The sequence below is a fragment of the Chiloscyllium punctatum genome, chromosome 22, assembly GCF_047496795.1.
Source record: "Chiloscyllium punctatum isolate Juve2018m chromosome 22, sChiPun1.3, whole genome shotgun sequence".
In the NCBI taxonomy this organism is placed as follows: domain Eukaryota; kingdom Metazoa; phylum Chordata; class Chondrichthyes; order Orectolobiformes; family Hemiscylliidae; genus Chiloscyllium; species Chiloscyllium punctatum.
Window position 1 is genome coordinate 46946810 of NC_092760.1, and position 24174 is coordinate 46970983.

Consider the following 24174-nt stretch of genomic DNA (forward strand, 5'->3'; position numbering starts at 1 on the left):
TCAATAAAAATCTGGAATTAAGAAGCTAATGATCATAAAACTGTTGTTGATTGTCAAAACACCCACCTGGTTCATTAATGATTTTTTTAAGGAAGGAAACTTCTGTCTTTACCTGGTCTGGCCTACATCCAGACGCACATCAATGTAGTTGACTATTAACTGCTGTGTGGGACATTTGAGGTTGGTTATAAATGCTGGCTTAGCCAGCAACACCCACATTCTGTGAATACATTTAAAGAAATGAATTCTGAATTTACCCTCCAAAGAAATTTGTTTATTTGTGTGGACCCAATTGAACCTTTATAATTTTTATGTAGATAGACAACTAACTTTTGAAACCCAAAGTATATAAGTCAAGTTCAAATTCTATTTCATTCTGGTGAATCTGTGCCCTAACCAATCCAAACTCAATATATCTTTACTGAAACAAAATCCTAAAATAAAAACAGATATACTGGTGAAATGAGAAGGCTGGGTTTTTCAATCACCTGCCATTCCTCTGCCCAACACTGGGAATGTTTTCAGTGTGGGATGAATGGGCACTTAATATATCATGAGTACATTTAAATTCATATCTGATAAATAGGAACCTTTATTACATTACATTATTACATTGGGCGGCACGGCGGCACAGTGGTTAGCACTGCTGCCTCACAGCACCAGAGACCTGGGTTCAATTCCTGCCTCAGGCAACTGTCTGTGTGGAGTTTGCACATTCTCCCCGTGTCTGTGTGGGTTTCCTCCAGGTGTTCCGGTTTCCTCCCACAGTCCAAAAATGTGCAGGTTAGGTGAATTGGCCATGCTAAATTGCCCGTAGTGTTAGGTGAAGGGGTAAATGTAGGGAAGTGGGTCTGGGTGCGTTGCTCTTCGGAGGGTTGGTGTGGACTTGTTGGGCCGAAGGACCAGTTTCCACGCTGTAAGTAATCTAATCTATACATTTCTATAGTTATTTAACATAGGCAATATTTCAATGTGTTTTAAGTATTTGCACGTAGAGTGGTAATTAGATAGACAACATTCTTGACTCAGCCCCCATAATAAGGGATTTTTTGTAGCATTCTCAAAAGCAAACAGACAAGCAAGATTAATAGACATAGTGATGAATTCAACTGGTGTGGCCAGTTTTGTAGGCAGGACTGTTATTATGCTTTGATGCCTCATCCACCACCTTTAACTTTTGCTAACCTCCGTTATCAGTGCACAATGGCAGCAATGTGTCCCATCTACAAGACAAACTGCAGAAAATCTGCAGATGCACTTTTGGTAGCACCACTCTGTAGGGATTGTAATGAGTTAAAATGAGGTCACCCAGGTGAACATCAAAGACATCCTAACACTCCAGGAGTTGACTGAGAGAATTGGATCAGTGTCAAAGACTTTCTGCATGTAAATAAAGGCTCACTTGGTTACGGGATACAGATCGATATGCAGCCATGTCAGTGGCAACGAAAGTGGAATTAATGATGTAACCATGCAAAAGCTCCTACTAGATAATTCCAACTGAACTTCAAACAGGGGCTAACAACTGGCTTTATCAGTGGAAAATGCAGCAAGTGGAACGTATGAGGTTGCAGGATATTCCACCAGTTTGCCTGAGCTTGGGAAATACCACTTGAGTGAAGGCAATTGCACAGCCTAAGGAGGACATATCCTGAGCAGGGGGACTGTAGGTCAGCCCACAGCAAATCTCCAAAACAAAGCCAAGCCTCCGTCAAACGGTTAACCTTTTCTTCAGGATCCAGGCTGGCAAGCCATTGTAGTTGCTACTGGTATACAGACTTGAGACAGCAAAAGAATCCCACTAGGCCTGAATGGAGTATGAGGGCTCTTAGGCCAGAATCCAGGAGAGTGCACACCCAACATCCAAATCAGAACCAATCAAAATAAATGTCTAGTTAAATGGTCATTTTGTTCTAAGGGAGGTCAATATCGATGCAGCCATTTCAGTAATCACAGAACCAGTCTTTAACAAAATTCATTCTGGACTCCAACCTTTAAGTTTGCACAAGACCTTGTTAGACTGAGAACCTACACCAGGGAACCTTTACAGATTAAGGATACAACTTCAGTCCCAATCTCAGTGAAGCAGCTGGTTCAGTTACCACTGATTGTAGTAAAAGAGTTGGGCCCAAACCTGATGGGGAAAAAATAGTTCAGAATGATTCACCTAGTTTAGCTCAACATGTTTTGATTAGAAAATGGCTGCCTGTGGGAAGTCCTAATTAAATAACCAAACATTTTTCAGGAAGATCCAGAAACAATGAAAGGAGTCAAGGCCAATTTGCATGTTGACCAGAAAGCAATTCCACGATCCCGTGAGGACCACTCAGTGCCATTTGCCTTACAAGCAAAAGTACAGGCAGAAAATCAGGAGGCTGGAAAGTGAAGGAATCATCAAACCAATCCGGTTTGCAGAATGGGCAGCACTAGCATGCCATCAGGATTTGTACAAAATACAAGACTGCCATTTTGTGTATCATCAGTGTGTGCAATTTTCCAGTGGAGAACATTTTACAAGTTCTACCCATATTGCCATTTATCTAGATGACATGCTAATAACAAGGAACTCGAATAAAGAGCACTTAGAGAACTTGGACATAGTCCTTAGACATTCATCCACGGCAGGCATACACCTCAGAAGTAAAATATGTGTCCCAGGCACGTCAAGTGACCTAATTGGACTACAGAGTGGAAAAGCCTGGATTACACCCACTGGAAGATAAAGTGAGATTGATCAAAGGTGTCCTGTCTTTTACATCTGTACCAGAGCTTAGGTCTTTCCTTGGGCTGGTGAACTATTACTGTAAGTTCATACATAACCTGGCCTCCATTCTGACACATTTGCATCGACTCCTACAAGTGGGTCAGCCATGAAATAGTCGTGTTGTCAAGCCATAGCTTTCAAGGAAGTGAAGAAGCAGCTATCATCCTCTAAAATGTAGGCACACTATGACCCCAAGCAAGATCTGGTATTGGCATGCAATACCTCCCCATATGGCATCGGGGTGGTATTAACTCATCGGTGGCCCAATGGAGAGGAATGCCCAATAGCTTTTGCCTCCAGGAGTTTGGCTAATGCAGAATGTAAATATATCCAGATGGACAGGGAAGTTTTGATGGACATACTTGGCGTTAAGAAGTTCCACCAAAGCCTTTACAAATGCAAATTGGTCATAATAAGGGACCACACCACTGCTAGGTCTACTTAAAGAGGTCAACGCATTGCCGCCTATAGCTACAGGCTGAATTCAGTAGTTGGTTCTAATACTAAGTGTATATAATTACAAATTGTCTGGGAGGCCAAGTAGCAACTGCAGATGTATTAAGCCGCCTCCTGCTGGCAGATACCCCAGCGGTGCTCCTGCCACTGGAAGAGTACGTAATTGTTTTAAATTTTCTGAACACACTTCCAGTCACAGCTGACAATTTCAGATCTGATCCTCACTATACTGGAATAGCTGGTGGTGATGAGGAAACCAAAAGGCCATCACAACCAGAATGGAAACCTTTTCAGACCTGAGACACCAGATCACTGTAGAGGACAACATATTATTATGCAAGAATGATTGGCCCAAGCAAAGGTCACTGTCAGATATTTGCTGATGTATACCACGGCCATCCAGGGATTTCCAAAATATAGATGTTGGTGAGAAGTTATGTCTGTTGGCCAAGATTGGATGCAGGCATAGCCGCATTGGTGGGACAGTGCACAGAGTAACAACAAAGACAAAAACTACTGCCAATAGCTCTCCCACATTCAAGGGAACAGCTGGGTAATCCCTGAACGCGATTGCACGTCGACTTTGCCAATCCTTTCATAGGCTCAATGTTCTTAGTCATTGTGGACGCCCACTCAAAGTGGCTGCATGTGTACAGATTTCATTCGTCAAATACCGGGATGATGATAGAAAAACTGTGTGCATGTTTTGAAATACACAGAGTCCAGGAAGTGTTGGTCACGAAAAATGGGCCATCATCTCCTAGCAGGAAATTTGAGCATTTCCTAAGGTGGAATAGCATTTGACCCATAAGCACAGCTCCATGCTATCCATCATCCAATGGTGTGGCGGAAAAAAACTGTCTGGCGGAAAAAAACTTTGACAGCAAGCTTAAAGGAATAGGTGAAAGAACCGCGGATACTGTAAGTCTGAAACAAAAACAGAAGTTGCTAGGAAAGCTCAGCAGGTCTGCCAGCATCTATGCAGAGAAATCAGAGTTAACATTTTGGGTCCCTTCCTCAGAACTTTAAAGGAACAGCCTACAACTTCACCAGGTACCAAACTGTGCCAGTTCCTATATGATCTTAGGGCCACCCTTCATGCAAGGGATAGCTCCAGCAGAGTTGCTACAAATGGGGAGAGAGGGCTCAACAGCAAGTTAAACCTGATTTTCCCAGATCTTGAGGGGGGGGTGAGGGCGTGGGGGTTGCTGATGAAACAGTATCATGAATGCCAGTGCTATACACAAAGTCTGCTAACAGAGAAAGACAATTTACTTTAGGGGACAAAGTTTGGTGTAAGAGCCATGGGAATGGTCCTGCGTGGGTCAGAGGCATGGTCAACGTGAGATCGGGTCCAGTGTTGTATGAAGTTCAGGTAGGCACGATGGTCCTGAACAAGCTCACCCACCATACAAAAGCTGCAAACTTGCAAATGGAATGCAAAGGTTGGCCAAAACTGTCGGTTCTCCCTCTCCACCAGACGTTGAAGGCACCTCGGAATCTGAGATGTCGTCACCTCTCAATGCCTTTGATGCCTGAGGAAGAGAATGAATTTCTTCTGAGGCACTCCAGTTGCCAGAGGTGAGCTCTTGTGCAATACATGCTACCCATATTCGAGGCAGAGTCAGAGGAACCTGACCCAGTGCTAAAATGCCCCAGAGGGAGCTACATGAGAAAGAACTGGCCTATGTCCTCAGTATCAGAAAGGGAGGGATTTAGTGATTGTAACGAGGTCAACCAGGTGGATCTCATAGAATATGAGTTCCCTGATTGGGGCTGAAATCAGGTCCAATCAAGGAGCCCTGGCTGACAGATAAAAACAGGAGTGTCAGAGGGCCTACTTACTCTGAGAGCTGGCTCTGAGAGAACTGGATCAATGTCAAAGACATTGCACGTGTATTTAAAGGATGTTGAGGTAATGGCCTCTGTACAGTTGTTTCACTTTCAAAATGGGAACAGTCCCAAGCCTGACTTGGAACTGTTTTGCCTGTTCCTTCACTGTCAGTGTGTCAAAATTCTGGAACTCCCTCAGTGTTAGCACTGTGAGTGTATCTGCACCATGGCTACTAGAACAGTTCAAGAAAGCAGACTTACACCCATCATCTTTTCAACGTCCTTTAGGGATGAACAATAAATATTGCACTTGCCAGTAACATTAATGCTCCAGGATTGAATCTGAAATAACGTTTTATAAAATATAATACCTTTCCTTCTACTGCATGCTTTCCTGATCTTTCTATTTATACATCTTAGACACTACTTTCAGGAGGTCTGTGTAAAACTTCCACCAGAGTCTTCCATTTTTTACTGCTCGTAATTCTACTCAGTATTTCCACTTGATTACTTTGCCTGGAATCTCTTTCTACAACTGTTGTCATGCACTTCATCAATGTTGCAAAATAAAGTATCGCAAGATAATTTAGGTTGAAATGATTCAATTGTATTCTTAAATGACATCCTTAATGTTATTATTTTTCATGTGAACCTATTTTTCAACATGGAGAAATATTTACATTTTAAGTAAAAAGAAAGTTTGAACGGATAGTATTGTCGCTGACAAGTGAGTTATTTTTGAAATTTGTTCTTCATTACAATACAGGAGAATGGTGCCATAATTCTGTTGGTGAGAAATGTTGTGTTTTCTCATTGTAGATGAAAACTACGGTCAGCCCTCAGGATTCAAAGCTGATCTGGCGTGTGCTGCGGCAGGCATTTGGTCATCCCATTGTTCTCAGCAGTACATTTCGCATTCTGGCAGACTTGCTGGGTTTTGCAGGTCCACTCTGCATCTCCGGGATTGTGCATCACCTGAGTGATGAGAACAAGACCTTTCGCCCACAGGTACAGCAATTTAATTGCTGTTGTAAAACATAGATCGAGCATTGGGCTCACAGAAAATCTGTTTTATACAATTTGCATGGTGAATCCCAATTTCTCCAACGAATAGCATCCAGCAAGCCAATACGTAAACAAATTTGTTCCATGGCTGCTGATCTGAAAGATCAGTCATTCCTGATCTTATTAACAAATGGAATAGATTGTGTATTCCTCTAATTTGTTTAGAAAGAAGTCTATTACAAGTAACAGTAAAATGGCTCACATCTCTGCTAATCTTCCATAATGCAGTTAAACATGAATACTCCCTGCTGCACAATATTTCCATGGCTCATTCAACACACAACATATAAGCATTCATTAATTCGGTAGTATCAATCGGTGTTCTGATAACTCCTAATGTGATTCCCAGCCAAATATTCACACAGTTTCTTCAAAACATTGCTAATTGTTGCATATCCACGTATCCAATGACTTGTAGGCAAAACATTCTTCTCAACTTGCTATTGCTTATCATTTACCTATCTGATTCTTAGCTTTTACAACTCTATATTCACGGTCCATAGAATCTGATATAGGTCTCTCAGCACCCTCTCACTCTGCCTTCTCAAACCTCAGGTGAGGTGAGACTAACTGCTCTTGACAACATGGCTGCAGTTGGCTGAGGATGGAATAAGGAGTAGAACAATACATATTTGTGATGATGTCTTTGTGTATGAATAAAGAGACCACCCACATGAAACAACAAATGATTGCAAGAAGCCCCTCACCAATAGGATTTGGCTGCGAAAACCATCTTAAAAAGGACTAATGATATCCTAGCCTTAACTCTTAATTGCCACACTGATCCATAACATAGTACACTATGTTAAAAATCACACAACACCAGGTTATTATCCAACAGGGTTTAATTGAAAGCACTAGCTTTCGGAGCACTGCTCCCAACTACATGATGAAGGCGTCGGGGCCTCCATTTGCCGAGAGGTGCAAGGGAGGAGCAAAGGACTTCTGGAAAGGTTTTAAGTGGGTAAGATCTAAATTAGAGACCCTACACCGTAGGGCCTCCCTCCCACTCACCTACTCTAACCTTACTAAGAGCCTGTAAACTAGGTAAGTTTTCAGTTTTCTTTTTTATTTTCTTCTCTTCCTTTTTTAGTTCTGTGCGGGCTTTCAGAGTAGTGGGATATGGATGTTAGGGGCAGTTGCATGTTCCTCCTGCAGAATGTAGCAGGTGGGAGATATTTCACATGTCTCTGCCAACTACATCTGCGGGAAGTACAGCTAACTCCAGCTCCTCAAAAACTGAGTTAGGGAACTGGAGATAGAGCTGGATGAACTTCAGATCATCTAGGAGGCTGAGGGGAAATTGAGAGACTGTACAGGGAGGTGGCGACTCCCCAGACACAGGACAGGTGGGTTACTGTCGGAGGAGGAAAGGGAACCCCTGTGTCAGAGCAGGGATCCCCTGTGGCCTTTCCTCTCAGCAATAAGTATACCATTTTGGATACTGCTGGTGGGGACAGCCTACCAGGGGAAAGCCATAGTTGTCAGGTCTCTGGCACTGAGCCTGGCACTGTGGCTCAGAAGGGAAGGGGGGAAAATAGAAAAGCGCTAGTGGTAGGGGACTCAATACTTAGACGGATTGACAGGAGATTTTGTGATCAGGAATAGGAAGATATGTTGCCTCCCCCGTGCCAGGGTCCGGGATGTCACTGATCGGGTTTACAAGATTCTGAAGGGGGAGGGCAAGCAGCCAGAAATCGTGGTACATATTGGCACCAATGATATAGCCAGGAAAGGGATTAAGGACCTGAAAAGTGACTACAGAGAGTTAGGTTGGAAGCTGAAGAACAGGATGAGTAGAGTAGTGATCTCAGGTTGGCTACTGGTGCCATGAGATAGTGAGATGAGGAATAGTCAGCAAATGCAGCTTAACACGTGGCTGTGAGGCTGGTGCAGGAGGGAGGCCTTCAGATACTTAGACCATTGGGATACCTTCTAGGGAAGGTGGGACCTGTACATGAAGGACGGGTTTCACCTGAACTGGAGGGGCATAAATGTCCTGGGTGGGAGATTTGCTCATGTGATTCAGGAGGGTTGAAACTAGTTTGGTGGGGGGGGTGGGAATCAAAGCCACATGTCTGAGAAGGGGTCCGTTGCAGATGGGGCAGTGACAGGATGTATTGAATCTGTCAAGAAGGTTTCTCACGTGATGAAACAAAGGGATTGGTTAAAGTGTGCCTATTTTAATGCAAGGAGTGTCCAAAATAAAAGTGATGAACTTAGAACATGGATCAATACTTGGGGCTACGATGTTGTGGCCATAACGGAGATATGGGTTCCACAGGGGCAGGAATGGTTGCTTGATGTTCCAGGGTTTAGAACGTTTAAAAAGAACAGGGAGGGTGAAAAATGAGGAGGGGGTGTAGCATTGCTAACCAAAGAGTGCATCACAGCTACAGAAATGAAGGTTGTTGAGGAATGTTTGTCTACTGAGTCAGTATGGATGGGAGTTAGGAACAGCAAGGGAACAGCCACCGCATTGGGGCTTTTCTACAGACCACCGAATAGCAGTAGGGAGATTGAAGATCTCATAGGCGGGCAGATTCTGGAAAAATGCAGAAGTAGCAGGGTTGTTGTTATAGATGATTTCAACTTTCCCAATATCGACTGGAACCTCCTAAGTGCAGATGGTTTGGATGGAGCCGTTTTTGTCGGGTGTGTTCAGGAGGGATTCCTTATTCAGAGGTAGACAGACAAACGAGGGGAGAGGCCATTTTGGACTTGGTGCTCAGCACCGAGCCAGGACAGGTATCAGATCTCACAGTGGGAGAGCACTTTGGTAATGGTGATCACAGCTGCCTCACGTTTAGCATAGCCTTGGAGTGGGAAAGAAGCAGTTACCGAGGGAAGATATTTAATTGGGGAAAAGGAAATTATGAAGGTATCTGACAGGAGTTGGGAAGTACAGACTGGGAGCAATTGTTCCACAGAAAGGGCACAGCAGACATGTGGAGACTATTTAAGGAGCAGTTGTTGTGAGTGATGCATGAATTTGTTCCTTTGAGATAGGTAAGAAGGGGTAAGATTAAGGAACCTTGGATGACAAGAACAGAGGAACTTCTCGTCAAAAAGAAGAAGGCAGCTTACGTAAAGTGGAGGAAGCAAGGATCTAGCACAGCTTTAGAGGATTATAGGCTTGATAGAAAGGAGCTCAGAAATGGACTGAGGAGAACCAGGAGGGGCACAAAAAAGGCTTGGCAAGAAGGATTAGGGAGAACCCAAAGGCATTTTACTCATACGTGAGGAATAAGAGAATGATCTGGGAGAAGGTACGGCCGATCAAAAATAACGGAGGGAACTTGTGCATGGAGTCTGAGCAGATAGGGGAAGCCCTAAATGAGTTTTTTGCTTCAGTTTTCACCAAGGAAAGGAAACTTGTTGTAAATGAAAACTTAGTGGAGCTGGTATACAGTCTTGACCAGATCAAGATTGATGAAGTTGATGTGCTAGAAATTCTGGAAAACATTAAGTTTAATAAGTCCCCAGGGCCAGACCAGAGTTATCCAAGGCTGCTCTGGGAAGTGAGAAAGGAAGTTGCTAAGCCGCTGGTGAGGATATTTGCCTCCTCGCTCTCCTCAGGATTGGAGGGAGGCGAATGTTGTTCCTCTTTTCAAGAATGGTAATAGGGAAATCCCTGGCAATTACAGACCAGTTAGTCTTAGGTCTGTGGTCAGCAAAGTTTTGGAAATAATTCTGAGGGATAAGATTTATGACTATTGCGCAAAGCATGGTGTGATTAAAGACAGTCAGCATGGCTTTGTGAGGGGCAGGTCATGCCTTACAAATCTTATTGAGTTCTTTGAGGAGGTGTCAAGACAGGTTGATGACAGTCGAGCAGTGGATGTGGAGTATATGGACTTCAGCAAGGCATTTGATAGGGTTCCCCATGGTAGGCTCATTCATAAAGTCAGGAAGTATGGTATACAGGGAGATTTGGCTATCTGGATTCAGAATTGGCTGGCTGACAGAAGACAGAGAGTGGTTGTAGATGGAAAGTATTCTGCCTGGAGGACAGTGTTGAGTGGAGTCCCACAGGGCTCTGTTCTTGGGCCTCTGCTCTTTGTAGTTTTTATAAATGACTTGGATGAGGAGGTTAAGGGGTGGGTTAGTAAATTTGCAGATGACACAAAGGTTGGAGGTGTCGTTGATAGTATAGAGGGCTACTGCAGGCTGCAGCGTGACATAGACAGGATGCAGAGCTGAGCTGAGAAATGGCAGATGGAGTTCAACCTGGATAAATGCAAAGTGATGCATCTTGGAAGGTTGAACTCGATTGCTGAATATAGGATTCAAGACAGGAGGAACAGAGGGATCTGAGTGTGCAAGTATATAGATCCCTCAAAGTTGCCACCTGTGTGGATAGGGTTGTTACAAAAGCATATGGTGTTTTGGCTTTCATTAACAGGGGGATCGAGTTTAAGAGCCGCAAGGTTTTGCTGCAGCTCTACAAGTCCCTGGTGAGACCATACTTGGAATATTGTGTCTAGTTCTGGTTGTGCTACTATAGGAAAGATACAGAGGCTTTGGAGAGGGTGCAAAGAAGGTTTACCAGGATGCTGCCTGGACTGGAGGGCTTGCCTTATGAAGGAAGGTTGAATAAGCTTGGACTTTTCTCTCTGGAGAGGAGGAGGAAGAAAGGAGACCTGATCGAGGTGTACAAAATAATGAGTGGAATAGATAGAGTCAATAACCAGAGACGTTTCCCCAGGGCAGGATTGACTGGTACAAGGAGTCATAGTTTGAAGATATTAGGAGGAAGATATAAAGGAGACATCAGAGGTAGGTTCTTTACACAGAGAGTTGTGAATGCATGGAATGCGTTGCCAGCTGTGGTGGTGGAAGCAGAGTCACTGGGGACATTTAAGCGACTGCTAGACATGAACATGGATAGCAGTGAGTTAAGGGGTGCGTAGGTTAAGTTACTATATTTTACATGAGGATTAAACCTCAGCACAACATCGTGGGCCAAAGAGCCTGGTCTGTGCTGTACTTTTCTATGTTCTATGGAGCACCCAGAGGAAACCCACGCAGACATGGGGAGAATATACAAACTCCACACAGACAGTCACATGGATACCACAGCAGAGCATCAGAAAAAGAAAAGGAACATACATTGGTATCAGCAAGGGATGGAAAACTCTGTCTCTTCCTGTTTCCTTCTCAACATTCTAAGCATTTCAAATGTCACTACTGCTTAGGAGATAAGACATCAACTAAACAGCTATGGTCTCAGGTTCACTTATAACAAAATAAGGACCCACAGAGCTTTCTAAACTGCACATTTATTATTCCTATACAGCTAAAAACTCTCCCCTTTTTTAAAAGTTATACCTGTATTTGTGTATGTATTTGATGTTGCATTTTGTTGTATTTTAATAGGGTTTGTAAATAATAAGAATTATTTTTCTTTTACTCAATAAAACATTGCATTTTCACCTTAATTTTGATTGGTATTGCATTTTATTTTAAGTATGATATTGCTGCAGACCGAAAAGAACTATCATCGTTGTTGCTGCAGAGTGAGGAGAGGGTAAAAAAGGGAAGCTAGTTCACTCTTCCTCACCTGTTGTAAGAATTCCTATTTCCATTTTGCTGATGATTTTACTAAATTAAACTAATTCATGAATGTTGTAAAGAAATTATATTTTGCAAGTTACATGCTGTAGGCATTGAGGCTGACTGTTTACAGATTCTATTTGTTGTTTATAGGTAAAATTGCTGGGCGTTTACTTCATTTCCTCACAGGAGTTTTTGGCCAATGCTTATGTTATCGCAGTCCTTTTGTTTCTTGCCCTTCTCTTGCAAAGGACATTTCTTCAGGCATCTTACTATGTTGCTATAGAAACTGGAATTAATCTACGTGGAGCAATTCAGGTATTGTTTTAAGTGCTTTCTATCACAAAGCTAATTCTTCATTTAAAACGGATGAGAATTTTCCTTCCCAACGAGTGTTCTGAGAAATAAAAATGCAATTGTACATTTTGATGAGATTGCTGATATATTTACTTTGATGGAATAATGTTTGGTTCTCTCTATAAATTGTATTGAGTGATCAGTGTGGTAAGTTACCACATTGTGCATTCTCCACAAGGGCCTGAAGTTAAGTCTAACTGTGACCAATGAGGTGAACGTCTTTCAGCCTCTGTGAATATAAAATAAATGTTGGTAACCCTAAATTTAATATGAGCAGTATGCAGCAGCAAAATATATAAAAGCATCTCTCCCATTGTCAAAATAATAATATATTCAATGTGCTTGCTACTGGTATGTGCTTGGAATTTATATCACATATTTACACAGTCCTGAAATTGACTTGCTTTTCCCTTCTCATTTATAAACATAATGAGAGAGAACTCCCTTCACGTAACACTGCTTGAGGCAGAATTATACAGATCTACATCAATTCCCTGAGGATTTGGCATCACTGCAGGGCACATACACCTGGATCTCCTCACTAATATCAATGAAGAATCCTGCATGGGCTAATCATGTAGAGCTGCCTGTCGTCCCCAGGGAATTGATGAGTCTGTATGGCACCTCTAGAGGCAGTGGTACATGATTTAACTTCTTCACCAAACTTCTAAACTGGAGATGCACAATTTTGTCACATTTGCTCTCAGCACAGTCCAAAGTCCACAAGATGCTTCACATCTAAATTGTCAGTCTGAATGGGAAAAGGCTTTAAAAGTGATTTATGGCAACCAAAAAAGAATTATATTTTTACAGAAAAGATACGAAAGAGATTGTCTCATTTGAATTGCAAGCCCTCGATCCTTTGTCAATCCCATTGTCATTGAAGATGTGAAAATCAAGCACCCTGCTGAACCAGATATGCCAATTCTTAATAAACATCCTAAAGATATACAAATATGAAATTCAGAAATAAATTCCAATTCTTATGTCAGTTTAGGAAACTATGTCAGATAGTTTCTCTTAAAAAAAACACCACTTAGAAAAGTAACAATTGAAAATTTAGAAATCTTTCCTGCAGTTTTGCTGGGGGCAGCAAGTGAACAGCAAATAAAAATGCTGTTCAAATGATTTTATGCCAGACTACGAGTAATGTCTTGAATTTGTGTTCCATGCCTATACTATTTTCATGAAATGACAACCTCAAAGAGCTAAAGGGAGAATCTTTAAATTGTTCACTGTCTGCTTCTCATCTGTGAAATATATGATCAGCAGTTGAAAATATGCCAGGACCAGGAGTCTTGTGTACTCATTTGTCCAGTTAAATCAATCATCAGGAAGGTTATTAAATTGATATCTGCTTTTTCCTGTGTACAAAGCCTGCTACCTGCACACTGAGATATCAGTCTGTCGTAGTTGGGGTTGTGGGGCTTGCAAAGGCATTGTCACTGAAGCTGCTTGCTTATTATCTTTAAATAAGGTACATCAGCCTCATGTATTCTGCAAAACTCCTTAATTTACATCAACACATGGTCCATTCTCAAACACAGCTCTCTAGTGTGATTTGTGAAAGTTCTCTCTTCACATACCATGATCTGAAATTCAGACGGAAAACTGCATAAACGTTCAAGTAAGAGCTCGATGCTTGTTGCAGGACTGTGTGACCTTTACCGAGAAATGAGTGAAGTATAAGTAGTATATTTCAGACTTGGTTTCCCTCGACATTATCCTTAAGGCACTGCTGGAGACATCAACAAAAAGTGTTACCAGCTTATAGAAGTATTTATATGGGGCCAAACAAAAATCTTGTGGCTTGCCAATAGTTTATAATTAAATCAACCTCAGCATAGAAGTGCACTTTAAATGGTCATTTGCACTTTGGCAGTAATATGTGCCTGAAGATAAAATTGATGTTGTTTATGGAACAAAGTTTGTTAACGAAGTTTCTGAACTATGTGACTGTGTCAAGCGGAATGTATTTATTAGTAAGCAGAGAAGCTAAACGTCCCTGATTAAAATTTTATAAGGAGCAAATGATTCTGGAAGGGTGACATGTTGGAGTATCAATGTTCAGTACCACCAACTGGTGGGACATAACTTTGCACCTGTAATTCGCTCATACTGCTGAGTGTCAGGGTTAACAGGGAGAGAAATGGGAAGCAAGATTAACCACTGAAAGCTTTTTCTCAATGAGAAGAAAGGAAGAAAAATACATAGCTGTTGTCATGTATCTTAAGATTCAGTCAGAGTGCTTTTGCTTCAGTTTATATAAATTATGAATGATTCCAACTGTACATATTATGTAGCCATTCTGATGCCTTCTCCACTATAAAAGAAGGACTGCAACTGCTATTAGTATTTGGAACCATATGGTAAGAAGGCAAATTCCTGTACCAGTGCTTTCACCATTGGACCCAAGTAGAAATGAGTAGCAGTGGCAATGAAAGAGGACAAGGTAAAAATGAATAGCAATAAAAGGGAAATTGCTAACAGAAGACAGGAGATGGAGAAAAGGATGGCAATGATGGGAATGAATGGCTGAAAATGGAGTCAATTTCTGAATTGTCCTGCTTCTCCATAAACTTTGCTATAGCAGTTCCTCACCAAAGGTCTCACAGTAGAATTGTTGGAACATAGGAACATGGGTCTTACTCATCTACTAAACTCATCAGTAAAGACAACAGTTTTCTCTATAAGTGAAATCTCAATGCCATGTTACACCTTAATTATTGCCAAACTACTACTTTAGCACTCCAATGAAAATTTACTTTGATAACTATGGGATCACATTTCTTTGAATTTAATTATTCTTGGATATTTAATAATTATTTTAAAAGTGAATAATATTTTTTCTCTCTCATACACGACAGACTGTTGTTTTTATTTACCTCTTTTTATTTCACCTTCTCTACATGATTTTACAACAATTTCACTATTCTGCCTTACACTCCTGACTCAGGTTCTGCAAACTGAGTAAAGACCCTTCAGTCTGATTCATTGATTTGACTGCTATTGTTTGCAATGTTCATAAAAGGTACCAAATCCCCTGTGAGGGCCACTGTGCTAGAATAGATTTCAAATTGCCTCAGTTCTAATGCAAAAGCCCATAATAGTCCCATAAAAGTCTGGCCACAGTATTTCTCTACTTATTATGGTTATAGCTTCTTTCGAGTCTTTAAGTAAAAAGGATATATTATATGTACTTGTCAAACATGTATGCAGCTGAACATTTCAAACACAAAGCCCATTTTCATGGTTGGTTAAAAAAAAAGGCAAATGTTAGCAGGTCATTTAGTTGGAGTCTTTTAATGCTGCTTTAAGATTTCAGTAAGTTTTGTTAGTGGTAAGAGAGGGGTTTGAGCTGGTCCCATGATTGCCATAGACAGAGGGAACTTGAAACAATGTCAATAACCTTCTGAATAGCCCTCATGCTTTTGGTTCAACCAAATTCGAGCAACACTAAGAAACAGAGCGCTATGGGCTGTCTTTGTGCCCTTTCCTAAGGGAATGCAGGGATCACTTTCAAGTCAAAGATTCTGAGTTAAATATAGTTCCAAACCCCACCCCTACTAAGTTAACACGGGATTACTCATCTAATTTTATCATAAGAATGTTCTGGCTTTCTTTTCACCTTCCGAGGGAGATGACTGCTCCGTGTGAAACTCTCTTAGTGAAATGGCTGAAAGTAAAGACTCAGCAAACAACTAGAGGTTGAAACCTGTTTCAGCTACACAGTTCCAAATGAAATACTAATGCGCTGACTTTGTATGACCTAGTTTCCTCATTTTCCAATCAAGTCAATAAAGACTGATTCTTGACTCACTACTAATTACTAAGTTTGGTTGAAAAATAAAGCTGTTTTTGAGTTACATAAACATTATGAGTCACAAAAAACATGTAAATTAAGCAGAAATAGAGATTTTCTGAGATAATCAAGGCAGCAATTAAAAGTCATTTAATCTGGGGTGAGTTTAGACATGAGGCCATCAAGAAGATTAGTTTTGCTTGGATGAAGGATATAATGACCAGAGGAGAGGAGTACAAATTTGTTGTTTTCTGTTGCTTCCATTTTGCCTTGAATTTGAAGTGAGGAACAGGAAACCTGGGCGTACAGACTGCCATTATGCCTTGTTGGTTTTAAACTCAAACTAGATTGAGACTTTGGGTGCTAGACCTACCTCTGAGCCAGATATTCTTGGTTCAGTTCCCATTCATTGGCTTGCTGGTGTTCATGATGTGACCAACCAGGTTGATTACCAACCTGCAAAACCTTCCAATACACATGTGGCAAGTACTGAGTGTAGGAGAGTTTCTGGGTCAAGTAGAACTGTGTGGTGACTACAATGCAATCTCCAGCCCAGTTTAAAAGATGGGCTCTCATCAGTGGCTGAATACTTCTTGTTTTCCACAGGTTTCCCACCTTTGGCCAGTATATTGACCAGGAAGATCTTCGGGAAGGGTGGGGAAAAGTGGCTGGGGATTCCACTCATGAGATGGAAGGAGTGGAAAGGCCAAAATGGTTGTTAAGGGTGTCAATTGTGGATGACGGTGTGGCTCAATTATAGTGTGGGTGGAAAAATGATAGGGAAGCATTCGTTGATCAGGGGAGCAGTCAGACGATGGGTGCGAGGAGCAGATGGTTGTGAAGATATTGTAAACATGGAATGGGGAAAAGCAGCAGGTCAAAGGTTGGTTTCCTGGAAACCTTGTTGAACCATTCCTGATCCTCTGGGTCCATTAGCAATGCTGTAATTATACTTACATCATGGTTTCGGCTTTCCTGGCTGTTTATCTCTGATTTAGATGAAGACGTGTTGGTGTCCATAGTCCTACAGAATCATTTTTCCCTCGTTGATAGGAGAAAAAGTAAGGAGCATTACAAGAAACTGATGACCATTCACTGGTGAGAGAAGCTACCACTTCTTCCTTCAGTATGGGAAACAGTCAAACTGATTTTAGCTTGGTTCACCAGATGAAAACAATAAAGTATCAACATCGGTGGTCTCCCCTTAATGCCCTGTTCCAATTCAATTCCTCCCATCGCAATATTAGCAGGGCCTTTCTCAGTCTTGTCCATTTGCTGAGTTGAATCAGGTGAGGGCCTCATTAGATTTTTCAAATCAAACTTCTGTGACATTTATCCTGTTGAAAATTTCAAGGCATGCATAAGCAGAACATGCACTCAACAGTGTCTATACATTTACATTGGGTAGTGAGCAAACAAAGCAGTGGTTTTTGAAAGGCCATTAAAAGCCATTTGTAAAATAACCAGCAAATAATGATTTCCTTTTTAAGTTGGACCAGTATTCGCAGGTGTGAACTACTGCTGATATTCCAAGAATAATTCCCCAGCACATGGTTGGACTGTTAGTTGGTAAATATCCAGTCCTTCCAGAACCACTGAGATACCTGTAATTCATAGCAGAATGGGAATGAGTTGATGAGCCTGAGCAGTTATTGACCATTATGCTCCATCAGAGAGACCAAAATTTCTAATAAGGCTAGAATAACTAATTTATATTTGTTATATGAAATAAAATGTATTTGAGCTCATACAATTCCATTTTATTTATGACTTGCTATCACTTCAGGTGCTGCACTAATATAATCACAACTACTTAGTTTTACACTATTCAAAATCTTGTTGAAATTACATTAAAACTTATTGGTGGAGAATTTTCCTGACAGTTTCTCACATCTGCTGTAATCAATTTTCTTTTTTTATTACAGGCGAAGATTTACAACAAGATTCTTCGTTTGTCAACCTCAAACATGTCCATGGGGGAGATGACCGTTGGGCAGATCTGCAATCTGATTGCCATAGATACAAACCAGCTAATGTGGTTTTTCTTTCTCTCTCCAAATCTTTGGGCCATGCCTGTGCAGGTAAAAGCATTATAAATATATTTGTTAAATCTCTCTAGTCACAGCCATTCCAACATTAATGATGGTTGTGCAGATATATAGCATCGGTTAAGTATTGGAAATATAGGATACTTATCCCCTGAAATTGAATACAACTTGTATAAATTAGGCATTGCTACCATATCTACTATGTCACGGCTTTTTCAGAGTCATCTCAAGTGAGAACTGGACATCAGGCCAAACTGAATATGTCAGGCTCCAGTCCTCCTTTGAAATTCCTGGGTGATCTTTTAAGGGCTGAACTATTTTCCCTTGAAGCACTGAAACCAAACTTGGGGACTCAGAACAGTAACAGGTTATGTCAGAGTTCTCACACCTCAATCCTCACAGTGCGTGGAGGTGAGGTCAACAGATGATATGTCTGAGGACAGCTGTCGCTGCTACTAAATGGCAGAAGAATAACCCTGGAGATCCAGACTCAGACTGCTGATTTATTTAGACATAACCTGTTACTGTTCTGAGTCCCCAAGTGGTTGCCCTTACAAAGCAGGGTTGCTGGAAACATGTTCAGAATGAGAAGACTTAGCATCTCTCCATCAGATCAGATACACATTTCCATATTGAAAATAGTTTGATCTCTTGAAATGACATACTTTAAATGGTAACATTCTTACTTCTGAGGTCGAGGATTATGAGATAAAGCCCTTTTCATTGCCTTCGGTGATAACAGAACATCAGAACTAGTGCTTCATTGTTAAGAATCGTATTTAACATGAGATGTTAAACCAAGGCCTTTTTTGGATATAGGTAAACAATCCGTGATTCAACAAGAGTCAAATTGCATGGTGGGGTCCTGGCTAATACTTTTCTCAACTAATTCCATCAAACATGTGAATTAACTAGCCATGCACCTTATTTGTGTGAAAACTTTTGTGATATCTGCCTTCACGATGACAATAGCTGCACTTCATAGTGTTAGAATTATTTACCTTGGGACAACATCACACTCCTAACAATGTAATATGAACACCACAAAAAGGTTTGTCTTTTCATTAATTTTCTCATTTATTTAATTTTTATCATCAAAAAGCTGAGTTTTGGTTAATGAATGGCTTTAGCAGCACATTATTTCTGCTTCTTGTGGTAAGTGACAAACATATTGGGGGCAATTCTAAACCTTGTGAAACATAGGAAGAGTTGTGTAGGCATCTGGCAGTTTCTAGAGATTCAGCTGGGGAGTGTGGGTTTCTGTCCACCTTGTGGAACTTAATTTTAGTACTAATCTTTTGCACTGGACAGATTCACTGTCTGGAAGTCAGACTGATTGATTGCAAAGTTTGGTCTCTAGTCAGAAAATGCAGACTGCAAGAATTAGTCAGACTACTCCAGGATCTGATGTTTGGGGAGCGAGGATTCCAATCCTTGACTGTGGGTGAAATCTGTAACTGTGGAGTCGGGCATGTCAAGGAGGAAGCACCCTTTTCCTCTTGGCCCCAAGAGGTGCTATATTGATACTTACTTTTCTCCCTATAGTTATCCTCACTTCCTTCCAGTTGTGAGAGCTTTCCAAAGTCTGGGAACAATCTTTTAATTGCTAACTTACCTCCAGGAAGAAGAATGATTGTCTGCCCATTGTCCAACCTCCATTAAACCCAGAACAGGGATGAGATGCAATTTGGGGCCAGATTCCAACATTTTAAAGTTTTGATATCTGACTCGCTGTGCCACTCATTTTGGGGTATTAAAACTCTCTGAGACTGGAAGAGGTGGGAAATGTGTCAAGAACATTTGAGGCAGGATTGAATACTTGGGAAAATTTCCAACTTCTATTTCTATGATAACTACACATATGCAAATAAAATGTATGAAGAGCACTTTTACTATTTGTCTTTTTCTGATTTTTCTGCTGTATGCATTTCCTCTTTACAATGATTTAACTCTATGGTTTTCCAAACGTTCACAGTTCTTTGTTTTAATTCTGAATGTTTTGTGACTGTGTGTTGCTCCAATGTATTCACCTGTACTGAATATTTTACTGAGCTTTGGTCCTGTGAATAACCATGTCTCTGTTGGACGTGTAAGAGAGAATTATGCATCAGTGTGATTGGGACAAAGTGAGCACAGATTCTTTCCTGATCCAAGTAAGGCCGGCATGGTGGCACAGTGGTTAGCACTACTGCCTCACAGCGCCAGAGACCTGGGTTCAATTCCCGCCTCAGGCAACTGACTGTGTGGAGTTTGCACATTCTCCCCGTGTCCGCGTGGGTTTCTTCCCACAGTCCAAAGATGTGCAGGTCAGGTGAATTGGCCATGCTAAATTGCTCGTAGTGTTAGGTAAGGGGTAGATGTAGGGGTATGGGTGGGTTGCGCTTCGGCAGGGCGGTGTGGACTTGTTGGGCCAAAGGGCCTGTTTCCACACTGTAAGTAATCTAATCTGAAGTAGAGTACTTTTTGTTCAAAGTTTCTTTAACAACTTTCATGTAGCTCTTGGCATCATAAAATCAATTCCACAGATTTTTGCCAAATTTTATGAGTAGCCTGCTGTTCTCATTTAAGGGTGTGCAAGGTGCTGGTGTTGGACTGAGGTGGACAAAATTAAAAATCACACAACACCAGGTTATAGTGCAACAGGTTTATTTGAAAGTACAAGTTTTCGGAGTACTGTTCCTTTGTCAGGTAGCTGGTGGGGCAGGATCATAGGACACAGGGTTTATTGTAAAAGATCAAAGTGTCATATAACTAATGCCTTGTATTGAACAAACCTAGATTGTTGTCAAGTCTTTAATCACTTAGAATGGGTTGCAGGTTTTGATTCATTATTATGTAAATCCCAGAACTTATTTCAAGTCACAGTCCCAATTAACTTAAGGTGTTAATAAAAAAAGGTGACATCTCAGCTCATGCAATGCATTAAAGGTGCAGGGTTAGAGTCTGTCTGTACTCCAACTTTGAGTCAGACCAGTTCTGTTTCCATAGTAGGAATTTATAAAATGTCACATGGATTGACTGCTTACAAATTGAATAAAATAGAATGTATCTGAAAATACAAATCTGCAAATGCAAATTCATCCCATAGACATGTGCATCTGTGTGAGGGAGACAGAGAGAGAAAAAGAGTGAGTGAGAGAGAGAGAGAGACAGAGAGACAGAGAGAGTGTGTGTGTGCGCACGTGTGTGTGTGCACGCATGCCTCTCTCCCTCACACATATGCTTTGGGGGTGAATTTGCAGATTTGTATTTACGGATACAGCCTATTTTGTTTAAAAAGCCCAGAACCTGTAGGCAGTCTGTCCATGTGACATTTTATAATTCCCACTTTGGAAATAGAACTGGTCTGACTTAAAGTTGGAATACAGACAGACTCTAACCCCACACCTTTAATCTATTGTCTGAGCTGAGATAGAGTCATAGAGTCATAGAGATGTACAGCACGGAAACAGACCCTTCGGTCCAACCCGTCCACGCCGACCAGATATCCCAACCCAATCTAGTCCCATCTGCCAGCATCTGCCCCATATCCCTCCAAACCCTTCCTATTCATATACCCATCCAGATGCCTTTTAAATGTTGCAATTGTACCAGCCTCCACCACTTCCGCTGGCAGCTCATTCCATACACATACCACCCTCTGTGTGAAAAAGTTGCCCCTTAGGTCTCTTTTAAATCTTTCCCCTCTCACCCTAAACCTATGCCGTCTAGTTCTGGATTCCCCCACCCCAGGGAAAAGACTTTGTCTATTTATCCTATCCATGCCCCTCATTATTTTATAAACCTCTATAAGGTTACCCCTCAGCCTCCGACGCTCCAGGGAAAACAGCCCCAACCTGTTCAGCCTCTCACTGTAGCTCAGATCCTCCAACTCTGGCAACATCCTTGTAAATCTTTTCTGAACCCTTTCAGTTTCAAAACATCTTTCCAATATGAAGGAGACCGGAACTGCACGCAATATTCCAACAGTGGCCTAACCAATGTCCTGTACAGTTGCAATATGACCACTCAACTCCTGTACTCAATACTTTGACCAATAAAGGAAAGCATACCAAACACTTTCTTCACTATCCTATCTACCTACGACTCCACTTTCAAGGAGCTATGAACCTGCACTCCAAGGTCTCTTTGTTCAGCAACATTCCCTAGGACCTTACCATAAAGTGCATAAGTCCTGCTAAGATTTGCTTTCCCAAAATGCAGCACCTCACATTTATCTAAATTAAACTCCATCTGCCACTCCTTAGCCCATTGGCCCATCTGATCAAGATTCCATTGTAATCTGAGGTAACCTTGTTCGCTGTCCGCGACACCTCCAATTTTGGTGTCATCCGCAAACTTACTACCAAACCTCTTATGCTGCCATCCAAATCATTTATATAAATGATGAAAAGTAGTGGACCCAGCACCTTGTGGCACTCCACTGGTCACAGGCCTCCAGTCTGAAAAACAATCCTCCATCACCACCCTCTGTCTTCTACCTTTGAGCCAGTTCTGTATCCAAATGTCTAGTTCTCCCTATATTCCATGAGATCTAATCTTATTAACCAGTCTCCCATGGGGAACCTTGTCCCATGGGTAACCTTTTTCAGATGAAGTCCATATAGATCACATCTACCACTCTGCCCTCATCAATCCTCTTTGTTACCTATTCAAAAAACTCAATCAAGTTTGTGAGACATGATTTCCCACACATAAAGCCATGTTGACTATTCCTAATCAGACTTTGCCTTTCCAAATACATGTACATCCTGTCCCTCAGGATTCCCTCCAACAACTTGCCCACCACCGAGGTCAGGCTCACTGGTCTATAGTTCCCTGGCTTGTCCTTACTACCTTTCTTAAATAATGGCACCACATTAGCCAATCTCCAGTCTTCCAGTACCTCACCTGTGACTATCGATGATATAAATATCTCAGTAAGAGGCCCCGCAATCGCTTCCTTAGCTTCCCACAGAGTTCTAGGGTACTCCTGATCAGGTCCTTGTGATTTATCCACTTTTGTGCATTTCAAGACATCCAGCACTTCCTCCTCTGTAATATGGACGTTTTTCAAAATGTCATCGTCTATTTCCCTACATTCTATATCTTCCATGTCCTTTTCCACAGTAAATACTGATGCAAAATACTCATTTAGTATCTGCCCCATCCCCTGTGGCTCCACACAAAGGCTGCCATGCTGATTTTTGAAGGCCCCTACTCTCTCCCTCATTACCCTTTTGTAAAAGGGTATTTGTAAAAACCCTTTGGATTCTCCTGAACTCTATTTGCCAAAGCTATCTCATGTCCCCTTTTTGCACTCCTGATTTCTCTCTTAAGTATACTCCTACAGCCTTTATACTCTTCAAAGGATTCACTTAATCTTCCTATCTATACCTGACATATGCTTCTGTCTTTTTCTTAACCAAACCCTCAATTTCTTTAGTCGTCCAGCATTCCCTATACCTACCAGCCTTTCCTTTCACCCTAACAGTAATATACTTTCTCTGGACTCTCGTTATCTCATTTCTGAAGGCTTCCCATTTTCCAGCCGTCCCTTTACCTGTGAACACCTGCCCCCAATCAGCTTTTGAAAGTTCTTGCCTAATACCATAAAATTCACCCTCCTCCAATTTAGAACTTCAACTTTTAGATTTGGTCTATCCTTTTCCATCACTATTTTAAAACTAATAGAATTATGGTCGCTGGCCCCAAAGTGCTTCCCCCTGACACCTCAGTCACCTGCCCTGCCTTATTTCCCAAGAGTAGGTCAAGGTTTGCACCTTCTCTAGTAGGAACATCCACATACTGAATCAGAAAATTTTCTTGTACACACTTAATAAATTCTTCTCCATCTAAACCCTTAACACTATGGCAGTCCCAGTCTATGTTTGGAAAGTTAAAATCCCCTACCATAACCACCCTATTATTCTTACAGCTAACTGAGATCTCCTTACAAATTTCTTTCTCAATTTCCCTCTGACTATTAGGGAGTCTATAATACAACCCCAATAAGGTGATTATTCCTCTCTTATTTCTGAGTTCCACCCAAATAACCTCCCTGGATATATTTCCGGGAATATCATCCCTCAGCACAGCTGTAATGCTATCCTTTGTCAAAAATGTCACTCCCCCTACTCTCTTGCCTCCCTTTCTGTACTTCCTGTAGCATTTGTATCCTGGAACATTAAGCTGCCAGTCCTGCCCATCCCTGAGCCATGTTTCTGTCATTGCTATGATATCACAGTCCCCTGTTCCTAACCATGCCCTGAGCTCATCTGCCTTCCCTGTTAGGCCTCTTGCATTGAAATAAA

General features: G+C 41.5%; 1 protein-coding gene across 6 annotated transcripts in view; it reads left to right on the top strand.

Moving 5' to 3' along the window:
• The window catches only part of abcc8 (ATP-binding cassette, sub-family C (CFTR/MRP), member 8), a 225890-nt gene that overhangs the window by 66435 nt on the left and 135281 nt on the right, over positions 1–24174 (top strand). For all 6 annotated transcript variants that reach the window (XM_072592226.1, XM_072592229.1, XM_072592230.1 and 3 more), the window contains 3 exons: positions 5873–6061; positions 11828–11992; positions 17759–17914. In XM_072592226.1, the coding sequence (XP_072448327.1) occupies positions 5873–6061; positions 11828–11992; positions 17759–17914 (510 nt within the window). The remainder of the gene's footprint in view (positions 1–5872; positions 6062–11827; positions 11993–17758; positions 17915–24174) is intronic.